Genomic DNA, 20104 nt, shown 5'->3' with positions numbered 1-20104 from the left:
CTGGCCAAGATTGCTGGCCCTGAAGCTTCCCTGTGCAGAAACTGCTCAAGCTGCTGCTGCTAAGTCGCTTCAGTCGCGTCCGACTCTGTGCGACTCCATAGACGGCAGCCCACCAGGCTCCCCCGTCCCTGGGATTCTCCAGGCAAGAGTACTGGAGTGGGGTGCCATTGCCTCCTCCGAAACTGCACAAGATGCTACTGAAAAGGGGCTTCAGAGGCCGCCATTTCGCTCTGGCCATTCCCAAGCCTATATCGTTGCGGCCCTATATTGCCCATGGACCTCCGCAACTAGGCCTTTCCCCTTCTTTTGTGTGGGCTAGGCAAAGCCCTGCACTCCCTCGCTCCGAGAAAAACGTAAAATCAAATCTAGGAAGTAAAAACGCTGCCGCCCCCAGGGATGGGGGTGGGGCAGGGTGTTAGGGGTGGGGGAGGGGAGGAGGCCAACGCCACGCCCCCGCCCCTCGGAGCCTCCAGCGCCTCGGAACTACCAATCCCGCCGTGCCCCGGGGCGGCGCGGGCGCAGGGGCGCGTGCGCGCCGGGCAGCCGTTGGCTGGAGAGGCAGTTGCGCGGGTCGCGGTGCTGGGCGGTCTGCGGACGCTGGCAAATCGGGCCCAGGATGTAGAGTTGGCGGTGCCTGACGGCGCGTCTGACGCGGAGCTGGGTGGGGTAGAGAGTAGGGGGTGGTAGTCAGGGGTGGTGGGAGAAGGAGGAGGCGGCGGCGGTGAATCTTTTATAAATGGCGCCGAAGCAGGACCCGAAGCCTAAATTCCAGGAGGGTGAGTCTCACCCCCTGGGGACAAAGCGTCTAACGGCCCGGAGAGGGAGGTGGTCTCGGGGCGGTTCAGATTTGGGGGCCGGGGATGGTGAGGGCCGTGCCCCGAGGAGGCGGCGGGCAGGGCTTTGTGCGGAGAAAGCGCATTGCGGCGAGGTTTTTCTGTGCGTCGTGAGGATAAAAGCACTTTGAGAGGCGAAAGCATTAGGCAGGCATTAGAGTGCGAGAGGGAGCCGTTGCCGCATGGCACAGCTTTAGTGCTGTTTGTTGTTGAGAGGAAGAGGGCGCGGAGAAAGTAGCCTATTGTAGGGAGGCGGCGGGCGCGCCATGGCGGCCGTTAGGGGAAGTGATGTGGCGTGGGGGAGGGGAGGCGGCGGCGGCGGCCGCCGTTTCAGGCGCCGTGCGGGGCTTCCCCGTCCGCGTGGGCGTCCGAGGGTTGGCACTCCGTGGCGACCATCGAGCCGCGAGCGAGTAGCTCGCGGTGGAGCCGCAGAGCAGCGGCAGGAGGGGGTTGGCTTCGCGTCTCGGGGCGGGAGAACTGCGTTGTAAGATGGCTGCTGCAAGATGGCGGGCTCATCGTGGCAGCCGGCGCCTGGGTCCCCGGCTCGCGGCCGCAAACGCCGCTTTAGGGCAGAGGAGCGCCCCCTTCTTCCCCCGCCGCCGATCTGGAACCGGTTTTTCGGCGCTGGCCCCGGGGAGATGGGTGGGGATGAGAAAAAAGTGCGAGCGTCCGGGTCGGCTTTGTGTCGCCCGAAGGCATCCCTTTGCTCTCGGAAAAGCGGTGTCGGTGTCCTATGGGAACGTGAACGTGCTTTGGCTGCGCGGTGGCTTGTAAAGCCGTAATTAAAACTGCCTTAATGCGGTGTTACGTCCTCATTTATGAAGTCCCGTTGCTTTGATGTCAGCCTTTTAAGTACGGCAGTGGTTTGGTTAATTGTAATAATTGATTAACAGTGATTTGAAACTTGAGTTTTTATTGTCTCTGATCAATGTGTAGGCTGGCTGTAGAGAGCCTGATTTCCAGAGGAAGACAGCTCTGTAATTTCCAGTTACCACATCTATTAATTTATATAGTGGAGGCTTAACAGTAAACTAAAGTGGACATAAAATTATGTAAGGCAAGCAAGAACACTTTAAAATACTCATTCACATTATTGTGGTTGTACGTGTTAGATACCATGGATGTCGAGACGTCTGCAAAAAATTGTAGGGATGTTCAAACTTTGATGTGCGTTAGAATTAGTTTGAGTCATACACACAAAACCCAAGCCTATTGTAACAGTATGGAATATTTAAAAGATTGCCGCGGGTGTTTTCCCTGTAACTGGCTTTTAATACCTGCTTTCTCTCACCCCGAGAAGCTCTTTGAAGATGACTGTGGATTGCTTGGATTGCTTTTTTTAAACCAGATGTTTTAGAGCAACGATTCTTGATCTAGGGTGTTTATAATTCAGAACACCCCTTGTACTTGGACAGGAAAAATTTTTTTTTCTATTTTCTAACTAAAATTAATAGTTCAGTTATGATAGTAGATTTCCTCCCCCACAGAAAAGCAAAACAAGACTCTCCCACAGTAGTAGTAGCTGTAATTAAAGTTACAGAAGATACATTCAGATGTAATGTATTCTTTCCGTTGTTTCAGAATTGTGGTGTAGTTCCCTGAATAAGCAGCTAAATGTTTATTGTATCAATTAAGGAGCTCATATAATACCAAGACACACGTTTTAAATGTCTTTATCTGTCTCAGTATAGTTCGTTTCTTTTGTAGTAGTTTTACATGTTTGTAGAAAAATTCTGAGAAAAGGCCCAAAGACTTAACCAGACTGAAGGGTCCATTGCACAAAAAAATTAATCCTCACTGTAGGACATCAAAGGAAAATGACACAGACTTGGGACACTTAAGGATGGCTTTCTGGAGGAAGTGCTTTAGTTCTAAACTGGAGGGGATGGTAGAGTGAAGGAGAGTCCATATGCTGCTGTAGCAGTGAATTGGAGAAGAGGGCGGCAGAGGATGAGATGGTTAGGTAGCATCACAGACTTCAGTGGACATGAATTTGCGCAAACTCTGGGAGGTAGTGAACAGGTAAGCCTGGCGGTGCTGCAGTCCTTGTGGTTGCAGAGTCGGACATGACCGAGCGACTGAACAACAAAAGGAGCCAATGTACTTCTATGGTTTTGAAAGCTACCTAAGAGTCTTTACACTTTGCAGACATGTTTTCTATTCCTGTGTCAAAGTTGAGTTGTATAAACATCTTTTAAGAAATTATTATTATTTTGGGGCTTCCCAGGTGACCCTAGTGATAGAGAATCCATCTGCCAGTGCAGGAGACGGGGAGAGCTAAGGGTTCTCTGCGTGGGTACGCTCCCCTGGAGAAGGAAAAGCTCCACTCCAGTGTTCTTGTCTGGAAAATCTCCATAGACAGAGGAGCCTGGTGGGCTGGGGTTGCAAAGAGTTGGACAGGACTGAGTTATTTAGAAGAGAATATCTTGTAAGGAAAAAGGAATATTCTGTTGAAACTAGCAGAATTATATTAAAACACTGCAGAAGAATTGAGCTTCTGTGATGGTAAAAATATGAATGATGGTAAAGTTTTTTCCCTGATTCTTTTAAACTTGAAAATTTCTCCTGTTAAATAATTGTGCAACATATGTTACAACCTTTTTTTCAGCACAGTGATTGTTCTGCACTGCACTTGATCTTCCACTTGAAATGTTAAAGCAAAAAGTAAAACTATTGGGCATCTAACCTGTGTGGTAGGGGGAGGGAAGGGGAGGGGAGGGGGAGACCTTTTGGATTGTCAGGAGAGTGGCTCATGCTGGAATTTGAGTAGTGTTCCTAGTAAGAAAACCAATGAGAGGATGAGGAATTGGAATCTCATCACCTTTGAATTTGAGAGCATTGGGCAAAATTAGCTTTGCATTTTGAATACTATTAAGGATTAAGGATGAGGAAGTTCAAAAAAAGTGAGACAGTGGTTTGCTCCTTCCCCAATTAGCAGTCTTTCCACTTGCAGGAGAAATTAGGCACTTGTTTTGCTGGGTCATGCTCCTCAACTTACTGTATATTTCAGCGGGCTATTAGGGACAGGTAGCTAGAATGGAGGTCAAAGGGCCTTAGCCTCAGTGTGGTTGTCTTTGGTGGCAGCTACCAAAAGGAGGGAGACACTGGTAAGACTATTTTCAAGGTGCCTTTGAAGAAAGACTAAAATTAGGCACACAGGTCTCCCATCTTTGGTGCTTCAGAGTAGACTCCACCCTCCTCTGTCCCTGTGGTCTCATTCTTGTCCATAGTATTCAGCAGTGGCTCCAGCCCAGCTTTCTCTTGAGCTCCAGACATATGTACTCAACTGCTTACTAGATGGCTCCAGTTTGGGTATCCTGTAGCTACTGTAACTTACTCCAGAATTGATCTGAAACCCCCTCTCCATTTCCTTTTCTGGATAATACTTCCACCATGCTGGAAGTCAAGTTTAAACTTTCTACTTTGGCTTAGCTGTCCTTCTCATCATACCTGTTTCTGTTCTTATTCCTGACTTTGACAGAAGTCACTGGTCTCCTGTTTCTGGTCTCCACTTAAGTTCGGCATAGACTTAGCATCAGGCAGTGGTTCCTCACAGTGGGCCACTGCACAAGAATTTATGTGTTTCATCTGTGCTTTTGTGTTAATATTTCCTCAGCTTGGGCCCTTTCCTTTGACGGGTTGGAAGCATAGAATAGGTAGAGCAGAAGGTCCTAAACTTAAAATTTCTTTAAATCTCAGATGTACATTGAAAAATATATCAACCCTGTCGGTAGATAGCTATAGTAGGTTTTATTTGCTTAGGTGATAGATGATTTGGTGATTTAAACAGATTGATATCCTAATTGTTTTTGTTTCCATCAAATGCCGAGGTGTTTTTTTTTGTCTTGAAATTCCATCTGAAGTGTTGATGTATGCATTCCCTTATCCACTTGCTTGTTAGTTTTTTGAGAAACACCATAGTACAAGGGTGACGGCTCTCCCAGATGTGAATATTCTTATATATGAAGAGAAATCATAACTAACGCAGTGCTTTTTCCCTGTTTTTTCCTTTTACAGGTGAGAGAGTGCTGTGCTTTCATGGGCCTCTTCTGTATGAAGCAAAGGTACAAAACCTGTTTTCTTTTAAGAAGTTAGTTGAAACTACTGGTTTGATAGTTGAAACTACTGGTTTGATAATTAGGTTTCAGTGATGGGTAGCTTTAGTGAGAGGTACTTTTTTCATAGATTTTCAGGTTCATAGTTCCTCATCTTTTTTATCGTTTCACTGCTTCTTCAGCGGTTCACATAAAGCATTCCTGCCATTCGTGTTACCGATCTGCTAAAGGCAAGTAGTTGGAAAGTGAACAGAAAGGTAGAGGTTTGACTATGGAAACAAAATAGCATTGTTAGTTAATGACTTATGAGAAAATACTGCCAAAGTCAATTTTATTGGCAAATATAATATGCTGAGTTAAGTACTGAGTAAAATTATGTTGAGGGTAAAGCTAACATTTCAAATGAGTACATTTAACTTTGTTAGTTTTGTCTGGCAAAGTTTGAATCTTGGGGCATTCCTTTTCTGTGTATCAGTGTTGCACTGAGGTTATAAACAACTAATTTTACATTTAAACAAAGATAAATTGGATGATGCATTAATGTTTTTAGTGTCTTGTTTCTGTTAACTTAGCACAAATGTTTAAGCTGTGTCAACTATTTTTGACAATTGTTTTTAAAAAAATAAATGGTAAAGGCACTTTCTATGTATGTTCTTGGTGAATACTTTTTGTCTGTGAAAAAGTCTTTAACAGTTGTAAAGTGTCAGTGTTGCTAACCATTTTACTTATTTTGAATACATAATAGGTGTATGTTTTTAAAGTTCTAAAATGACTGAAATTGGATTTCTGAGATGGTCAAGAACTTCATATATGTGTACATATATCTTAATGGATAATACCAATACAGTTTATAAATGTGTTTTAAGTCCTAGTGATCATTTCTGTTGCTGAATGTTGTTTCTGTTGTTAACTAGTTTCTAGCAGGCTCTCCTAAACTGGCAGCTTTTTCTGCTCTGGCAGCAAAAACACACCAGGGAACAATTTCAAATGGCAGTTGGAGTAACTTAAACTATTGTGGTTCTCTTGGTTTGCCTTTGATAAAATTTTTTAAAATCCAAAACCAGATAGTCAGCACCTTTTCATGGTTAATGACTTCCACTAATCAGTTTTAATTTGTTTGGCTGCTTTTAAGAACAACACGGGGCTTCCCAGGTGGCACTAGTAGTAAAGAAGCTGCCTACCAATGCAGGAGACATAAGAGGTACAGGTTCAATCCCTGGGTTGAGAAGACCCCCCTGGAGAAGGGCATGCCAACCCACTCCAGTACTCCTCCATGGAGAATCCCACAGACAGGAGCCTGGCGGGCTGTGATCCACAGGGTTGCGAAGAGTTGGACACAACTGAAGTGACTTAGTACACAAGAAGACAAGATGTTTAAAAAAAAAAAAAAAAATGTTTTTCATCTGTCACTCAGTTGCTGATAATCTGCAGCAGAATAGTTTATTGCCTTGTGTAAACTAATGAGCTTTTAAAATAATGTGGTGTAAATGTTTTTCTTGAGCTGAATTTGTTTATCCAAATGTAGCTTTTGACTAGCCGAACTTTGAGAAAGCACAACTACAGCTTTCATTAGCTATTCTTGGATAGCCTATCTAGCCCACCGATTTAAGGTTTAGGGTCACCTTCAGTGCTTATGGTTCTTTAGATTTGTTGGACTAACTCCCAACAAATGACTTTTAACTGTTTGGCAGTGTGACTTTGAATACTAGTCTAAAGGCTTAAATAGTGTTCAAGAGTCTCATCAGGTTTTTTTTGGCCACCAAACAGTTTCAGTGTTGGATAGTTCAAAATTACCCAGGTAGTCTTTTTTTTTTTTTTCTTCATTATTTCTAAATACACTTGTTTCTTTTTTATTTCAGTGTGTAAAAGTTGCCATAAAGGATAAACAGGTCAAATACTTCATCCATTACAGTGGTTGGAATAAAAAGTGAGTATTAGATTTTTTTTAAAGCAATTTTTATTTATAATTAACAAGTTGGCTTTGTGTCATAAACTGATAGAAGCCTGTGCTTTTTAATTCTTGTACAGTTTTACTGTAAGTACATATTGGGGCAAAGGTGAACTGTTTGTAATATGTTGAAATATAATAGAAATTAGGCTTTACTGCCATTTTGTTTTACATTCTGTGGCCTATTTCTTGTGTTCTGGTATAACGTCTAATATTCATTAGCCGGACTATTTTCTAGCTTTGGTACGTTTTAGGATAGCTTGAGTTTTTTTTCTTATAACACAGACTTAGTGACTACAAATGGTATTTCAAGCAGTTACACTCAAAACTAGTATTTTTCTACTATGGAAGGGAGAAAAGATTTAAAAATTGCTTTATTTGATTGGATGTATTGACCAAATCATGTTTTGAACTTTGAAAGCATAATTATATACTAACAGTGAATTCATGTAGTTCACTTTTAGCATATGGTTTAACACAGGTACAGAAATGTAATTACAGAACCCAGTTTTCTACTCTGAAGAGCTTTTTTTTTTAAATAAAAGCAGTGATGTATTGATGTTGCTGGGGATGAACAGTGGTTGCAGACTGAACACATTCTAGAATATTCAGCCTGTGGAGCTCTGTCAGTGATGGGTATTTCTTCTTGGATCTCACAAATACCACATCTGATAATTGACTCATTTTTGGTGCTTGTAATTGAATAGCTTGTAGTATTTAGTCTGAGAGGTTTTTAATTTTACTAATGGTGATTTGTCCTTCAAAGATAGCACTGCCAAAAAGAGTAGTTCTCGAGGTTTTTTTTTTTAAAGCTTTACGCCAGCTCGGCCATGCCATCTGATTTGATGCACACTCTTGTTTTGGAAGGTTTTTTGACGTTTACTGACTGTTCTTTCACACCGTCCCTTAGCCAGTGACCAACTCAGTTAATTTTATTAGTTAGAAGATTTTTTCACAAGATAGTTCTAGCTAAGAAATAGCATCAGATCTTTGTCTTTTTTCCGTTAGTATAACTGTAGAAAAGTGGAAATCTAAAGTGTATAGAAGCACATTCAATAAGTTGGTTTTTCTTCCAGTTAATAATTAAAATATTCCTAGTAGTGATGGTAATATAGTAACTCAAAGTGACCCTGTGAGCTTTTAATCCCTTCGGTCTTAACAGAAATAAACTTGCCTCTGATTTTAAATGGGGTTTCGGGATTAATACTAAATTGATTCAAATATCCAGGAACGTTTGTCTTCTAGATCTCCATTATTTTACAGCTTTCCCTTCCCTTTAAAAAAAAAATGTTGAAACTGTGTCTTTCATTACACTTAGGTTTTATGTAAAAATATCCTGGTAAAGTTGAGAGTGTATTAGATATCATGAAAATCTTAATTCTGTATAGGAAAGCAAATATTTATGCATATCATGAATGGGAACTTTAAAGGAAATAAAAGAAAAACAAATAGCAGATTCATGGACTAGATCTGTGCCCCATCCCCAGGTACACTTTAAGATAATTTAGGATTACATCTTAATAGCTGTAGACACAACTTTTGTGTTTAACTTTTTCATGTATAGTATTTTCTATTAAATTCCTTGTAGATGTGTGCAGCTTCAAGACTGGGTTTTAAATGACATTTCCAACTTAAAATTATGGAAATACATAAAAAGCTTGTATTTTTTGATAATATTGCCTGAAAATGTTTTTTCTTTTGTTATATTACCTAGTAACAAATAAATGATAGACTACATGGTTTTTTGTGTCTTTGTAGAGGATGTGTTTTTTGTAGTTGTCTTGGTATGTAGATAAATATATAATTTGTAATGCTGATCTTTAATAACTATTTAGAGGGGCCTTTAAATCTGTACAGAATGTTTTTTATTTAGTGCCGTGTAAGTTAATGCCATGGATCATTGTGACTTTGGGAATTAATGACAAGCTACCTTTAGAAAGTTCTGAAATTCTTTTGTGTGAGCTGTATGGAAGAATTTCTGGATGTTTGGCCACCCCCCCCCCCCCCCCAATAGTGATGTTCCTCAGAGCAAAAGACATCATTTTCCTGTGGGTCAGCAACTGTTTTCAGCGCCTGGCATGTAAAAGAAACTCTGAAATGGACTTTTGTTTTTAGATCAATGTTCTTATTTAGATGCATTTTTTATGAGGAAAGGAATTTTCACGGTTCTCAAATGGAACTTTCTAGTAAATAAAAATTTGCTAACTCCCTTTAGAGAGAATAGGAACGGATATAACTAGCAGTAGGAATAAGATCCTCAATTTTGAAAATGGTTTATAAGATACCATGCTTTTAGAAAAGACTACGATGGAAGCCCAATCTGCAAATTGGAATTGTCTTAAACTTCAGTAAATATATACTTCTTCAAAAGCACAGTAGATACTCGATTTGTTGACACAGACATTTAAATATTCCATTTGTAAATAAATCTTAATAAAGCGTAAGCAGAATTCTACACCTAGTTACTGAGATTACTTTGTACTATGCTGTCTGTATCAGAAGTGCTGTGAGGCCCAGGCGCTCTGAAAAAGCTTTGAAGACACATGAGGATATTGTAGCCCTTTTTCCTGTTCCTGAAGGAGCTCCCTCAGTACACCACCCCTTCCTGACCTCTAGGTAAATGCATGTTTTAAAGTTTTCTCTAGGAAATCATGTTGAGGGTTGCTTTTTATTATTTATTATTCTTTTGGCTACCTTGCATAAGAGGTCAAAGGTGGGAAATCATTAAATACAATGTGTATTTAATACACATTGAGGATACACATAGAGGATACAATCTAATTGTGTCACTAAAGGAGCTCCATCAGCAGGAGGAAAAAAATTACTTTGCACAAAAATTTCAGCACTGCCTAGGAAATGTCCTGTCTTTTTCTCTTTGTGGAAAAAAGCCACATCAGAAGATCAGAAGATCCTACTGTGTAGCACAGGGAACTATATTTAATATCTCATGATAAACCATAATGGTAAAAATTATGAAAGGAGTGTGTGTAATGTATTATAGAATCAATATGCTGTATAGTAATTAATATAAGTTTCATATCAAAATAATTTTTAAAAAAAATCTCGTTTTGAAGCTTTCTGAGTGCCAGAATGCTTTAGCAACTAGATATTTTTAAGAGAGTGGATGGTTCTACCTTTTGATGTTTAGAAAGCCAAGAAGATTTTGCCTTGGAAATGAGTAAATTCATTTGTGAGTGAGTGATAACCATGGTAACACTTTAGTCTTAAGTGAGTTGATGTAGGTGGTATTGTTTTATAGACCTTCTAGTATGTTTCTCATGGAGCTTGAGTGTTTTTATCTTTTATGCATCAAAACTCTCAAGTATTTTATATTTATTATTTAATTCTCGTAACAGTCTTGTGAGATAGATGGATGTTTATCCCCATTATACAGGTGAAACTAAGGCACAGTGAGTTTTGAAATTTTGTATCAGAGATAACCAGCTGGTTTTAGTTCTTTTTGTTTTGTTTTGTTTTAGTGCTTTAAGAAGTCATTTTATGGATTCCTGTGCTTTTTTTTTTTTTTTTTTTAAGTTTTTCAGGTGCCTTTATTCTGTAAGGACAATTACTTAGGGGCTCTTAGGTTATGTGCTGTTATATGCTGTACTCTTAAGCCATTTTAAACAAACGATTTGGATAATCTTTTGGACTCTGGCACTTTTGATTTGGGGTATTGCTTCTGAGAATGTTTATATTACTATTTTATAGAACAGATTTTCTCTAGACTTTCAGTCTAGTTGAGAATGGATTTGTAATGCCAGTTCTTCAACTTAGTTCAGTTCAGAGAAGTCCAAACTCTTGCCTCTTGGATTTAAAAGAAAAAATTGTAGAACAGAGTCTGTATACTAATGAAATATTTTTGAATGATATTTTAACTTTTCTCTTTCAGTTGGGATGAATGGGTTCCGGAAAGCAGAGTACTCAAGTATGTGGATACCAATTTACAAAAACAGAGAGAACTTCAAAAAGCCAATCAGTAAGTTTGTTTGCAACCTGAATAGGAGGAGAAATGGCTGTAAGTTAGTTTATGGAAATGGAATCCACAGCAGAAATCATGTTGGCTGCCTGCTTTTAAAATGATTCATGGTACCTGTCAGCTGCTGTTAGGATTTTGACCTCAAGTGATCAGAGAGGCCTTTTGTAGCCTTTTTACTCTTCCTTTCTTGAATTGATTTTTGTAAATGTGTTATCTCTTTGTCCAACTTGTTAATAAAAATTTTGTACCAGAATATGTATAGCCTTGGAACTTCAATTTGAATATAAATTTCAAAATGGAATCAAGCTATCAATTTATTTTTCTATATAAATATTTTATGATGATATATCATTGAAATTATTTTTGAAGGGAGCAGTATGCAGAGGGGAAGATGCGAGGGGCTGCCCCTGGAAAGAAGACTGCTGGGCTACAACAAAAAAATATTGAAGTGTAAGAAGCTCTTTAATTTTACATACTGTGAAATTCATGCTTGATACACACTATCTATTAGAATTTGTTGAAAGTGGAAACTGGAACATTGTTGTGATTTGAAAAATGCCAATGAGAATCCCACTGGTATTGGGTTATTGAAACTACATACTGATTACATATTGATTCTTTAATTTTCCTTAGCAATTTTTTTTTTTTTTGCCACTTAACTCATTTTTAAGTGTACAGTTGGGTGGCATTAAGTACATAACCAATCCCTCCTTTGTTTAATCTTTACTTTTTTGGCCTTACTGGGTGGCATGTGGGATCTTAGTTCCCTGATCAGGTTATCACACTCTTGCCCTGTGTAACTGAAGTGTGGGGTCTTAACAGCTGAACCACCAGGGAAGTCCCTTACAATCATTCAGATTAGAACAAACGTGTGCACATAATGTGTTTTTCTTTTACAAGCATTAGCATTGGATTCTCAAGACACAAGTTTTGAGATTTGAGGGGTAGATTTGCTTTTTTCAGTATCTTTTTCCTTGAGATTAGATTCTATTGCTTTTAGACCATGACTAGTCTGACTTTACTACCTAAAAATTAAATGACAGTATTGAAGATAACTATGCATTTTGAAATGTTTGCAGTTTTATTTTTTGGGATAAGAAGATAATTAGGCAAGGATTAATGAATTTGGCAAGATAATTGATTTGGTAAGAAGATGATTGATTGATTTGGCAAGGACTACTATTTGAGATTGATTCATAACTTTATTTGTTAATAAGTAGTAACATACTTCCATGATCTGGATCTTTGGGAAACTTAAAGTAAACACAGGTAATTAACATTTATTAATACTAAAACTGTAGAAAAGCAAACACATTCAGGTGTAATGTGATGGTCCCTCCAGGCATAACCTATAATCAGGGCTTTATAAACTTTTTCCCTTGTGCTCTAGAAATAATTAGATATTATGTCAGGATTAGTAATTTACTGTTGGTGCATATATAAATAGCCATGAGATAAATTACTGTTAGACATAATAGTCTAGATACAAGCTTTGTTCTGAGTGGGTAAGCAGAGTGTTTAGTGTTGTAAAGAAAGTAATGTAGCTTCGAAAAGAATTAAAGTGAAACAGAATTTGACCAGTGAGAGTGGAATAATGCATTGGTGTGAAACATAGTAAGTCAAATGTCAAATTTTGCTGGTTCCAAAGTAATTGAGGAAAATATTTTAATCTTTGGAGCTTTTTTGTGTTTGTCAAACTAATAGTCTTACGAAGCAGGTTCTCTTTAATATAATTTACATGCTATAAACTTACTAATAGACATAAATGATAAAACCCTGGGAGAAGATCTCATGATATGGTTTTGATTTTTCTGCTGTCTAGAGGGAGATGTGGATTGAACCAGCTATCAGTAAAGAAGTCCTTAAGTCTTGAGTAGTAAATAAGAATATGCAGGAAATAAGATCAGGCAAAGATCGCTGCCTGATCTTACCATCAAGGCAGTATTTCTCTATGGACTCAACCTGGTAGAAGGGAATTTAAACTAGAAACAATAGCGACAATTAGCTTTTTTCTTTTTTCCTTTCAGGAAAACGAAAAAGAACAAGCAAAAGAGTAAGTATATTTATTAACTGTTTGAATTAATTATTCTGCCTTTATAACACTTGCATTTTGAATTCATTGTTAAATTTTAAGTTACGAAGTTTTAGAGTAATCTTATGTTGATGGTCTCATGAGTCACAGCAGTGTTACAGAGTTAGGTACATAGCCATAGAGAACTGACATTCTTTCTACTGTGGAGAAACATAAGCATTTATTGTATTTGTGTTCTTTAATGACTGACTCTGAGATAATTATATTTTAAAAATACATGGTAATATTAAATATTGCTCTGAACTAGATGTTTGGTAGAGCTATTCATGAGAGGTATACTTTTGGTAGGAATATGATTTTTCAATGTGGTCAAAGGAGTAAAGAGTTACTCATTAAGCTAACAATCTCCCTTCCTTACCCCTCAATTTTTACAGCACCTGGAAATGGAGATGGTGGCAGCACTAGTGAAACACCTCAGCCTCCTCGAAAGAAAAGGGCTCGAGTAGATCCTACTGTTGAGAATGTGAGTTTTTCCTTAAATTTATGTTAATAATAGCATGATAGAATTTTTAGTCTGTCCTATTATTGCACGGATAAAATAGTCCTAGAACTTTTAAGTCTCTCAGAAGCATTGCTATAGCATGCTTTAATTAGTGAGGTGAAAATATTCTCCCTTTTAAGATAAAGGATATATTTGTATACATCTTTATTTCATATGTTGCACTAGATGTATTCCTTCCAGGTTTTACCCCAACTCATCATCAAATGTTCGTTTTAAGCCCTATGCTCTTGTATAAGGCTAAATAGTTCTTTGGTATTAAGATTGAATTGACTTCCTAGGTCACATTAAATTGATTTACTGATTTAATAAACCCACAAAAAAATGCCAAGAAAGCCTATCAGTTTCATGTGTATGTGTGTGGGTATAATAGTTTAGAACTTTTACATAAGTGAATTAAATGTCTAATTTATTATATTTGTAATCTCCAGAGTTATGAATTTGAAGAGAGGTTTTAAAAGTGTAACTGACGATTTACGTTTCTGAAGCTGAGGTTAAAGCACTGGTATGTTCTGAAAATTAGATATTTTTAGGCAGTTACTGACAAATTAGAAGATACATTTAATCTTATATATTAAATATGTAACTTTAAGATAGTCATGTTTGGGCTTCATTATTGGAGATGTGGCTATTCGAATTGATTAAATTTTGAAAATACTAAGTTAAAATGCAGCAAGTTGGAGAGACCATTTATAGAAGAAGGGAAATTTGTTCTAAAAAAAAAAATGCCTTCACATGAAAAGGCATCAAGTAGACTATCAAGATTCTTTTCTCCCAGGAGTTAACCTGTATGATCTTAACTCATTTTACTGTTTCCAAGTGACAGTTCCAGCTGTCCGTTTGAGTAAAGAATTTATCCCAAGTGCCTCTAAAGATTCAGGAAAGCTTTTAGAAAACTCTTAGAGCTGTTCCTCAGCTAGAAAGAACAGTGTTTATTTAGTACTCTCCTTTTTGTTTAGGAAGAAACATTTATGAGTAGAGTTGAAGTTAAAGTCAAGATTCCTGAAGAACTGAAGCCGTGGCTTGTTGATGACTGGGACTTAATTACCCGGCAAAAACAGGTAACTTGGTGTTACATAGATTGTAATCTATATGATAATGGTCTTGCTAGTGTAAAATTTTTTTTCTAAAGGAAAAGGCTGTAGATTTTCGTAGACATCGAAGGTATGACTGATGGGAATTTTAATTCAGGGACTAGACTGAGCACTTTGATTATCAGAAAGGACTGGGAGAGGAATAAGCAAGATACATGTACAAAAGACCATGCGTTTACAGTTACTTTTATAAAGGTTTAGATAACTGTTGGCAGTGGCTAGGACACGAATACATCATTCTGAAAATTGATTAAAAAAAGAACCATTTTGTTTCCTGCTTAATATCATTGAAAGTGGGATATAGTCACATACAGTGCTGCTGATGGGATGTAGAAATAGGAAGCACACAACTACTACCGGCAGGTAGTGATTTCCAAAAGAACCTGAATCTGATCAAGCTCCTAGGTTTTCATTACAAGTGTACAGGAAAGAGAGACGTTGTGATGTATGTATGGAACGTCACAATGGTACAGCCACCAAAGTCCAGAGTGAGGCACTCTGTAGGACAGAAGAATCAATTTCTTAAAATAGCACACCCAGGGATAGGGGAGAAATGGGTACTGTGTGGGATAGGCACCAGTCATAGGCTGTGCAATGTGTGGACTTTGATTCTTAATCTGACTCTTGAAACTAAATGGCTAGGTTTAGCTCCGTTCTCCCACTTTGTGTTTGGCAGCTTTTTGTGTTTTAGTTTTTACATTTAATGAAACACTGGGTCCCAGCCTTTATGTGAATATTAAGCTAAGTGTTTCAGGCAGAATGATACGTGGTGACTTGGTAACGCGTCAGAGGTGAGTTTATGTGCAGGTGTACTCCACGCGTAGTGAGTGTGTCTGTCCAGTGTGGCAGCCACTAGCTGCATTTGGCTGTTAAATTTTTAGTTCCTCAGCCACATGATTCATGTTTCAAGTGCTGAACAGTGCCCTTTTCTTTATTGTAATACTATTAGGTGATCTTTTAGTGCATTAAAACTTTTCCAGTGTACTTTCTCTTTGAAAAAGAATGTTAGTATTCAAGTATATTTTTGTTTTCAAAGCTCTTCTATCTTCCCGCCAAGAAGAACGTGGATTCCATCCTAGAGGATTATGCAAATTACAAGAAATCACGAGGAAACACAGATAATAAGTAAGAAAATACATACATCTTTGAAGTACACTAAAGACATTTTAAACATTATTTCTGAATAAATTATCTGAAACATGTACTTTAAAACAATACCATCAGAAACTAGCCAGGTAGAATTTCATTGCTTAGACATAAGGTTTAGCTGGTAAACATTTATTAAAGGCCCAAGTCAGTAAATGTTCCAGGTGACATTGAAAAAGCTATTCTAAGTAACTACGTATATAACCATTTAAAATACAACTGTTTGAAAATGTGAAAACTAAAATCCATCCCTAACCTGTGTGTTGTAGTGTGCTCACCAGTGGTTTGTTTCTTCGAATTAATTTCTTACCTCTTATTAAATCTCTCTTGTGTTTAGCAGAGGTTCATTGTCATTGGTTTAGCATTTTACCCTCATGTTGATTGACTGAATCTTCATCTCTCAGTTCATTCAGTGACCTGCTCTGAAGGTAGATACTTTTGTTCCCTTGTCAGGGAGTATGCAGTCAATGAGGTCGTGGCTGGGATAAAGGAATACTTCAATGTGATGTTGGGCACTCAACTGCTCTACAAATTTGAGAGGCCGCAGTACGCTGAGATCCTTGCGGACCACCCTGATGCACCCATGTCCCAGGTGTACGGGGCGCCACATCTCCTGAGACTGTTTGGTAATGACCCCTTTTAGAAAATAGTTTTACTTTCTCTCCTGGGGACTTTGGTATCCTGATTTATATTAAGGGGTAACATAAAATAACATTCTAAAAGACTGTTTAATTCCCATTTGAACTTCTGTTCATATAAAAATATAAAGTCAGTTTCTAGAATCATATGCTTTAAGGAAATTAGTGATGGTTGTGTTTGCTCACATAATTAAAGTATGTGCTCATAATGCTACCTTGGATGTAACTTTGACTTCATTTTTTTAAAAATAGTACGAATTGGAGCAATGTTGGCCTATACACCTCTGGATGAGAAGAGCCTTGCTTTATTACTGAATTATCTTCACGATTTCCTAAAGTAAGTCTAAAAATTAATGCTTGAAATTAAAAACATGAATTTGTTTAGTGTACTGCAAATTATTCTTGATAGATTGGCACTGTAGATACTGTAATAGAACTAAAGTAAAACAGTGTATGTTTAGCATAGTTAAAAATGTCTCCTGTTATTTTGGGGATGAACTAGGGATGGCTTATATTTTTGGGAAAATGGAAAGTGCAATCCTGGTTTTTACAGTTTACTGGAGGGCATATGTTAATATATGTAAGCGTTTTAAATGACTGGCAGTTAGGCTTCTGGAAACTTGTCCTATAGAAATACTTAATATGCACAAAGATCTCCAAGCATGTTTATTACATGGATAAGGTACGTTTACAAATACTGGTCAAGAAAGATGTCCGTGGTGTGTCAGTTTAAAAAAATTAGATTGCAATTGAGTTTGGTATGATTCCTCTTTTTTTCTACAAAAAAAAGTGAATCTACCAGTGATGGATATTTTTTCTTTTTTTTAATTTTTTTTCCCCTCCAATTTCTTTATGAAATAAAAGTGCTCTACTACTTAACATTTTAGGGCCCTTTGATTTTTATGGTGTTACTTTCAAGTTGAGATTTACTTGTCAACTTCTGAATCTGTAGTATGATGGATTTCAAAAGAGCTAAAGACATCCTAGCTCTTAACTCTTTCAGGGTGATGATACCTGTTAAGGGTGGGCCAAGCACTCAGGTTGGTATTCTAGTGACTCCTGTTTTTGCTTCTTTGAAATAAGGGGAGTAACTCTATAGACTTCCTTTTTTTTTTTTTTTTTATGCATTGTCTGGTATGTAACCTTATTTATCTGAGCTGTAATTACATGGTTGTGATATGTATTTTAAAGTGCTTTGTGTGGCTTCTGTATGTAATTGATAAGAGATTAGGATCAAAATACAATTCTTTTTCATACTTGTAATGGATAACATTTCGTTTTTAGATACCTGGCAAAGAACTCTGCAACTTTGTTTAGTGCCAGTGATTATGAAGTGGCTCCCCCTGAGTACCATCGGAAAGCCGTGTGAGGCACGTGCACCCACCCATGTTTGATCTCTGTAAACACCTTTTTGTTTCTTAGTCCTTCTCTTGTACAAACAATGTACTTTGGAAATGTTCGTGTATAACAAAATTGATGTTTGTTTTCTGTTTGATTTTAAACAGAGAGAATAAAAGGAGTTACAGCTCCTTTTCTTTCCTTTTTTTTCATTTCAAAGTTGCTACCAGTGTATTCAGTGATGGACAACAGAGAGACATAACTGTAGAGTGTTTATTGCTTCGTTGACAAAGCTGCTTTTGAACGCTGGTGGTTTCTATTCCTTTGACACTACGCACTTTTATAATATGTGTTAATGCTACATGACAGAATGCTCTGATTCCTAGTGCCAAAGGTTCAATTCAGTGTATATAACTGAACACTCATCCATTTGTGCTCCCCCTTTTTTTTATGGTGCTTAAAGAGCCCATCCTTTGCAAGTCATCCATCCATGTTGTTCTTTAGGCATTTTATCTTTGCTCAGATTGTTGAAGAACGGTGGCTTGTTTCATGGTTTTTGTATTTGTGTCTAATGCACGTTTTAACATGATAGACGCAATGCATTGTGTAGCTACAGTTTTCTGGAAAAGTTAATCTTTTAGAAATTGTTTTTCAGATCTTCAATAAATTTTTTCTTTAAATTTCAAGGAGCAGTGTACTTGCGTGGATGCATTACAGAACCTTTTGTATGTTGTGTGTGTCTGCTCGTGTTCAGTGATTTTTCTTTGAGGCGAGTGATTGTCTTGTTTTCTGTGGGATGAGAAGTTCGGCTTCCTGATCTGTCTTTAGTTAATCTGCCTTCATCTGCCAGAGCAGCTTTGGTTGTCTGCTCTCTTAAGTTGTGGCTGAAAAGTTAGACTATAATGACTATTTCTCTACTTTTCATGGAATGTAAATTTTGAGCATTGAGGGAGTTTTTAGCTGTGTGACAGCTAGTCTTTTGCTAATTGTTTGAGGTGTTTACCAACATTATTCACAGTGCCTAAAATTTGAGCTCCTTCCCCCAACTTAAATACAGACCTCCTGGAGAGGGTTTGACATGTGTTTCCTTGACCTCCCTCACCTTTGTTCTGTGGAAGTTCTTGAAGTTAAAGTAATCTCATCTCTGCTTCTAGGAGCATCCCATAATTTCCTTTCTGTTCCCCTGTACATCTGTTCCATCCTGCCCCAGTGCCCAGGTATTCTTGGGAATGGTTACAAACCATAGAATCTACTGGCCAGAAGCTGGACTCTGAAGCAGAGAGCTGGGCTCAGAGCTGTTTTTATTCTTTCCCAGCTGTGTGACTGTCACTCACTGTCTGAGGCTCAGTCTGTTTTTGTCTGAGAGATGAGGTTGACATACCAGATGGTGATTGTGTACTGTTGACAGATGAGTTGTCATTGTGATGAAGGAGAATGCTGTACTTAGTTGTTCAGTCATGTTTGACTTTGACCTCATGGACTGTAGCCTGCCAAACTCTTCTGTCAGTGGATTCTCTGAAAAGAGCACTGGAGAGGGCTGCCATGCCCTCCTCGATGAAGAATAGCTCTCATTTTACCCTGGTTGTCCTGGGACAGAATCCGCTCTGGAATCTTTTTCCCTCTTTTTGTGGCTTGGCAAAAAGATGGCTCAGCAGATGTGACTTTGCTCAAAAGAAGAACAGGCTGAGGCCGGACTGCTGACAAGGCCACCTCATTGGCCTGGAAGCACCACTGTCAACACAGATGCCTCGAGGTTCCCAGCCCCGCCCCATCTACATGGAATCCCTCGGTGCTTACCCTCAGCGTCCCCTGGTGAGTCGGAAAACCTTAGAAGGTTGGCACCTTTGCTAGTTGGAGGTTTTCCTGTCACCTAAGCAGGTTAGAGGTGTGTGTGGGTGTCCAGAATGCCTCTGCATCTGAGCTTTGAACTGTCACTTGCACAGTAACCTCACGTTTTCTTTTACCCATCGGAGACTTCATTGTCCAGGGGAGCAGGGAGATTCTCTGCCAGCAGGCTCAGCATGGGGTTCACACATCTGTTTTCAAAGTTTTCGCAACTTGTTTTCTTAACATTCAATCCCACAAGAAAGTTGCCATAGTAGTAGTGAGTACTTCTTGTGTGCTCTTCGCCTCTCAGATTTACCTCTTGTGTCTTTGTCACATTTTTGTGCACACATGCACTCCACAGAAAATCACTTTTATTTCTCTGAATCATTTGAAAGTAAAAATAATTGCATTTATAAGTCTCCGTGCAAGATCCTGTGTGAGAAAAGCTGGACTAGAGATTTCCTTATACACTAATTGGAGGGGGAGGAGATGGAGAGGGTTAACAATATTCTCTGTCCAGAAATAGGGCACTGTTACTTGTGAAAAAGATAAGCCAGATGAAGTTCACACTGATCTAGGAGCCAAATATTAAGCTAATTGGTTGAACTCAAGAGGGTTTTAAATGCTCATATGCAGTGAAGAGTACTGGGGAGCCTCC

The 20104-nt window shown here is 38.6% G+C and overlaps 1 protein-coding gene across 3 annotated transcripts; it reads left to right on the top strand.

The window, feature by feature from the left end:
* Positions 1-592: 592 nt before the first annotated feature.
* Positions 593-17811, top strand: MORF4L1 (mortality factor 4 like 1). Of its 3 annotated transcripts, none has more exons than XM_070478264.1 (13): positions 593-776; positions 4851-4897; positions 6748-6815; positions 9339-9452; positions 10726-10812; positions 11182-11262; positions 12840-12865; positions 13279-13367; positions 14363-14464; positions 15534-15622; positions 16097-16269; positions 16534-16618; positions 17566-17811. In XM_070478264.1, exons 1-13 carry the CDS (start codon positions 737-739, stop codon positions 17648-17650), a joined length of 1086 nt encoding a protein of 361 aa, XP_070334365.1. In that variant the 5' UTR covers positions 593-736; the 3' UTR covers positions 17651-17811. The 3 variants fall into 3 exon arrangements, with proteins under 3 accessions (XP_070334365.1, XP_020756274.1, XP_020756276.1); XM_020900615.2 differs by having other exon boundaries at positions 9336-9452; XM_020900617.2 differs by lacking the exon at positions 9339-9452 and having other exon boundaries at positions 611-776.
* The last annotated feature ends 2293 nt before the right edge of the window (positions 17812-20104 follow it).

The sequence above is a fragment of the Odocoileus virginianus genome, chromosome 16, assembly GCF_023699985.2.
Source record: "Odocoileus virginianus isolate 20LAN1187 ecotype Illinois chromosome 16, Ovbor_1.2, whole genome shotgun sequence".
NCBI lineage: Eukaryota > Metazoa > Chordata > Mammalia > Artiodactyla > Cervidae > Odocoileus > Odocoileus virginianus.
This window is presented reverse-complemented; position numbering and strand designations above follow the sequence as displayed.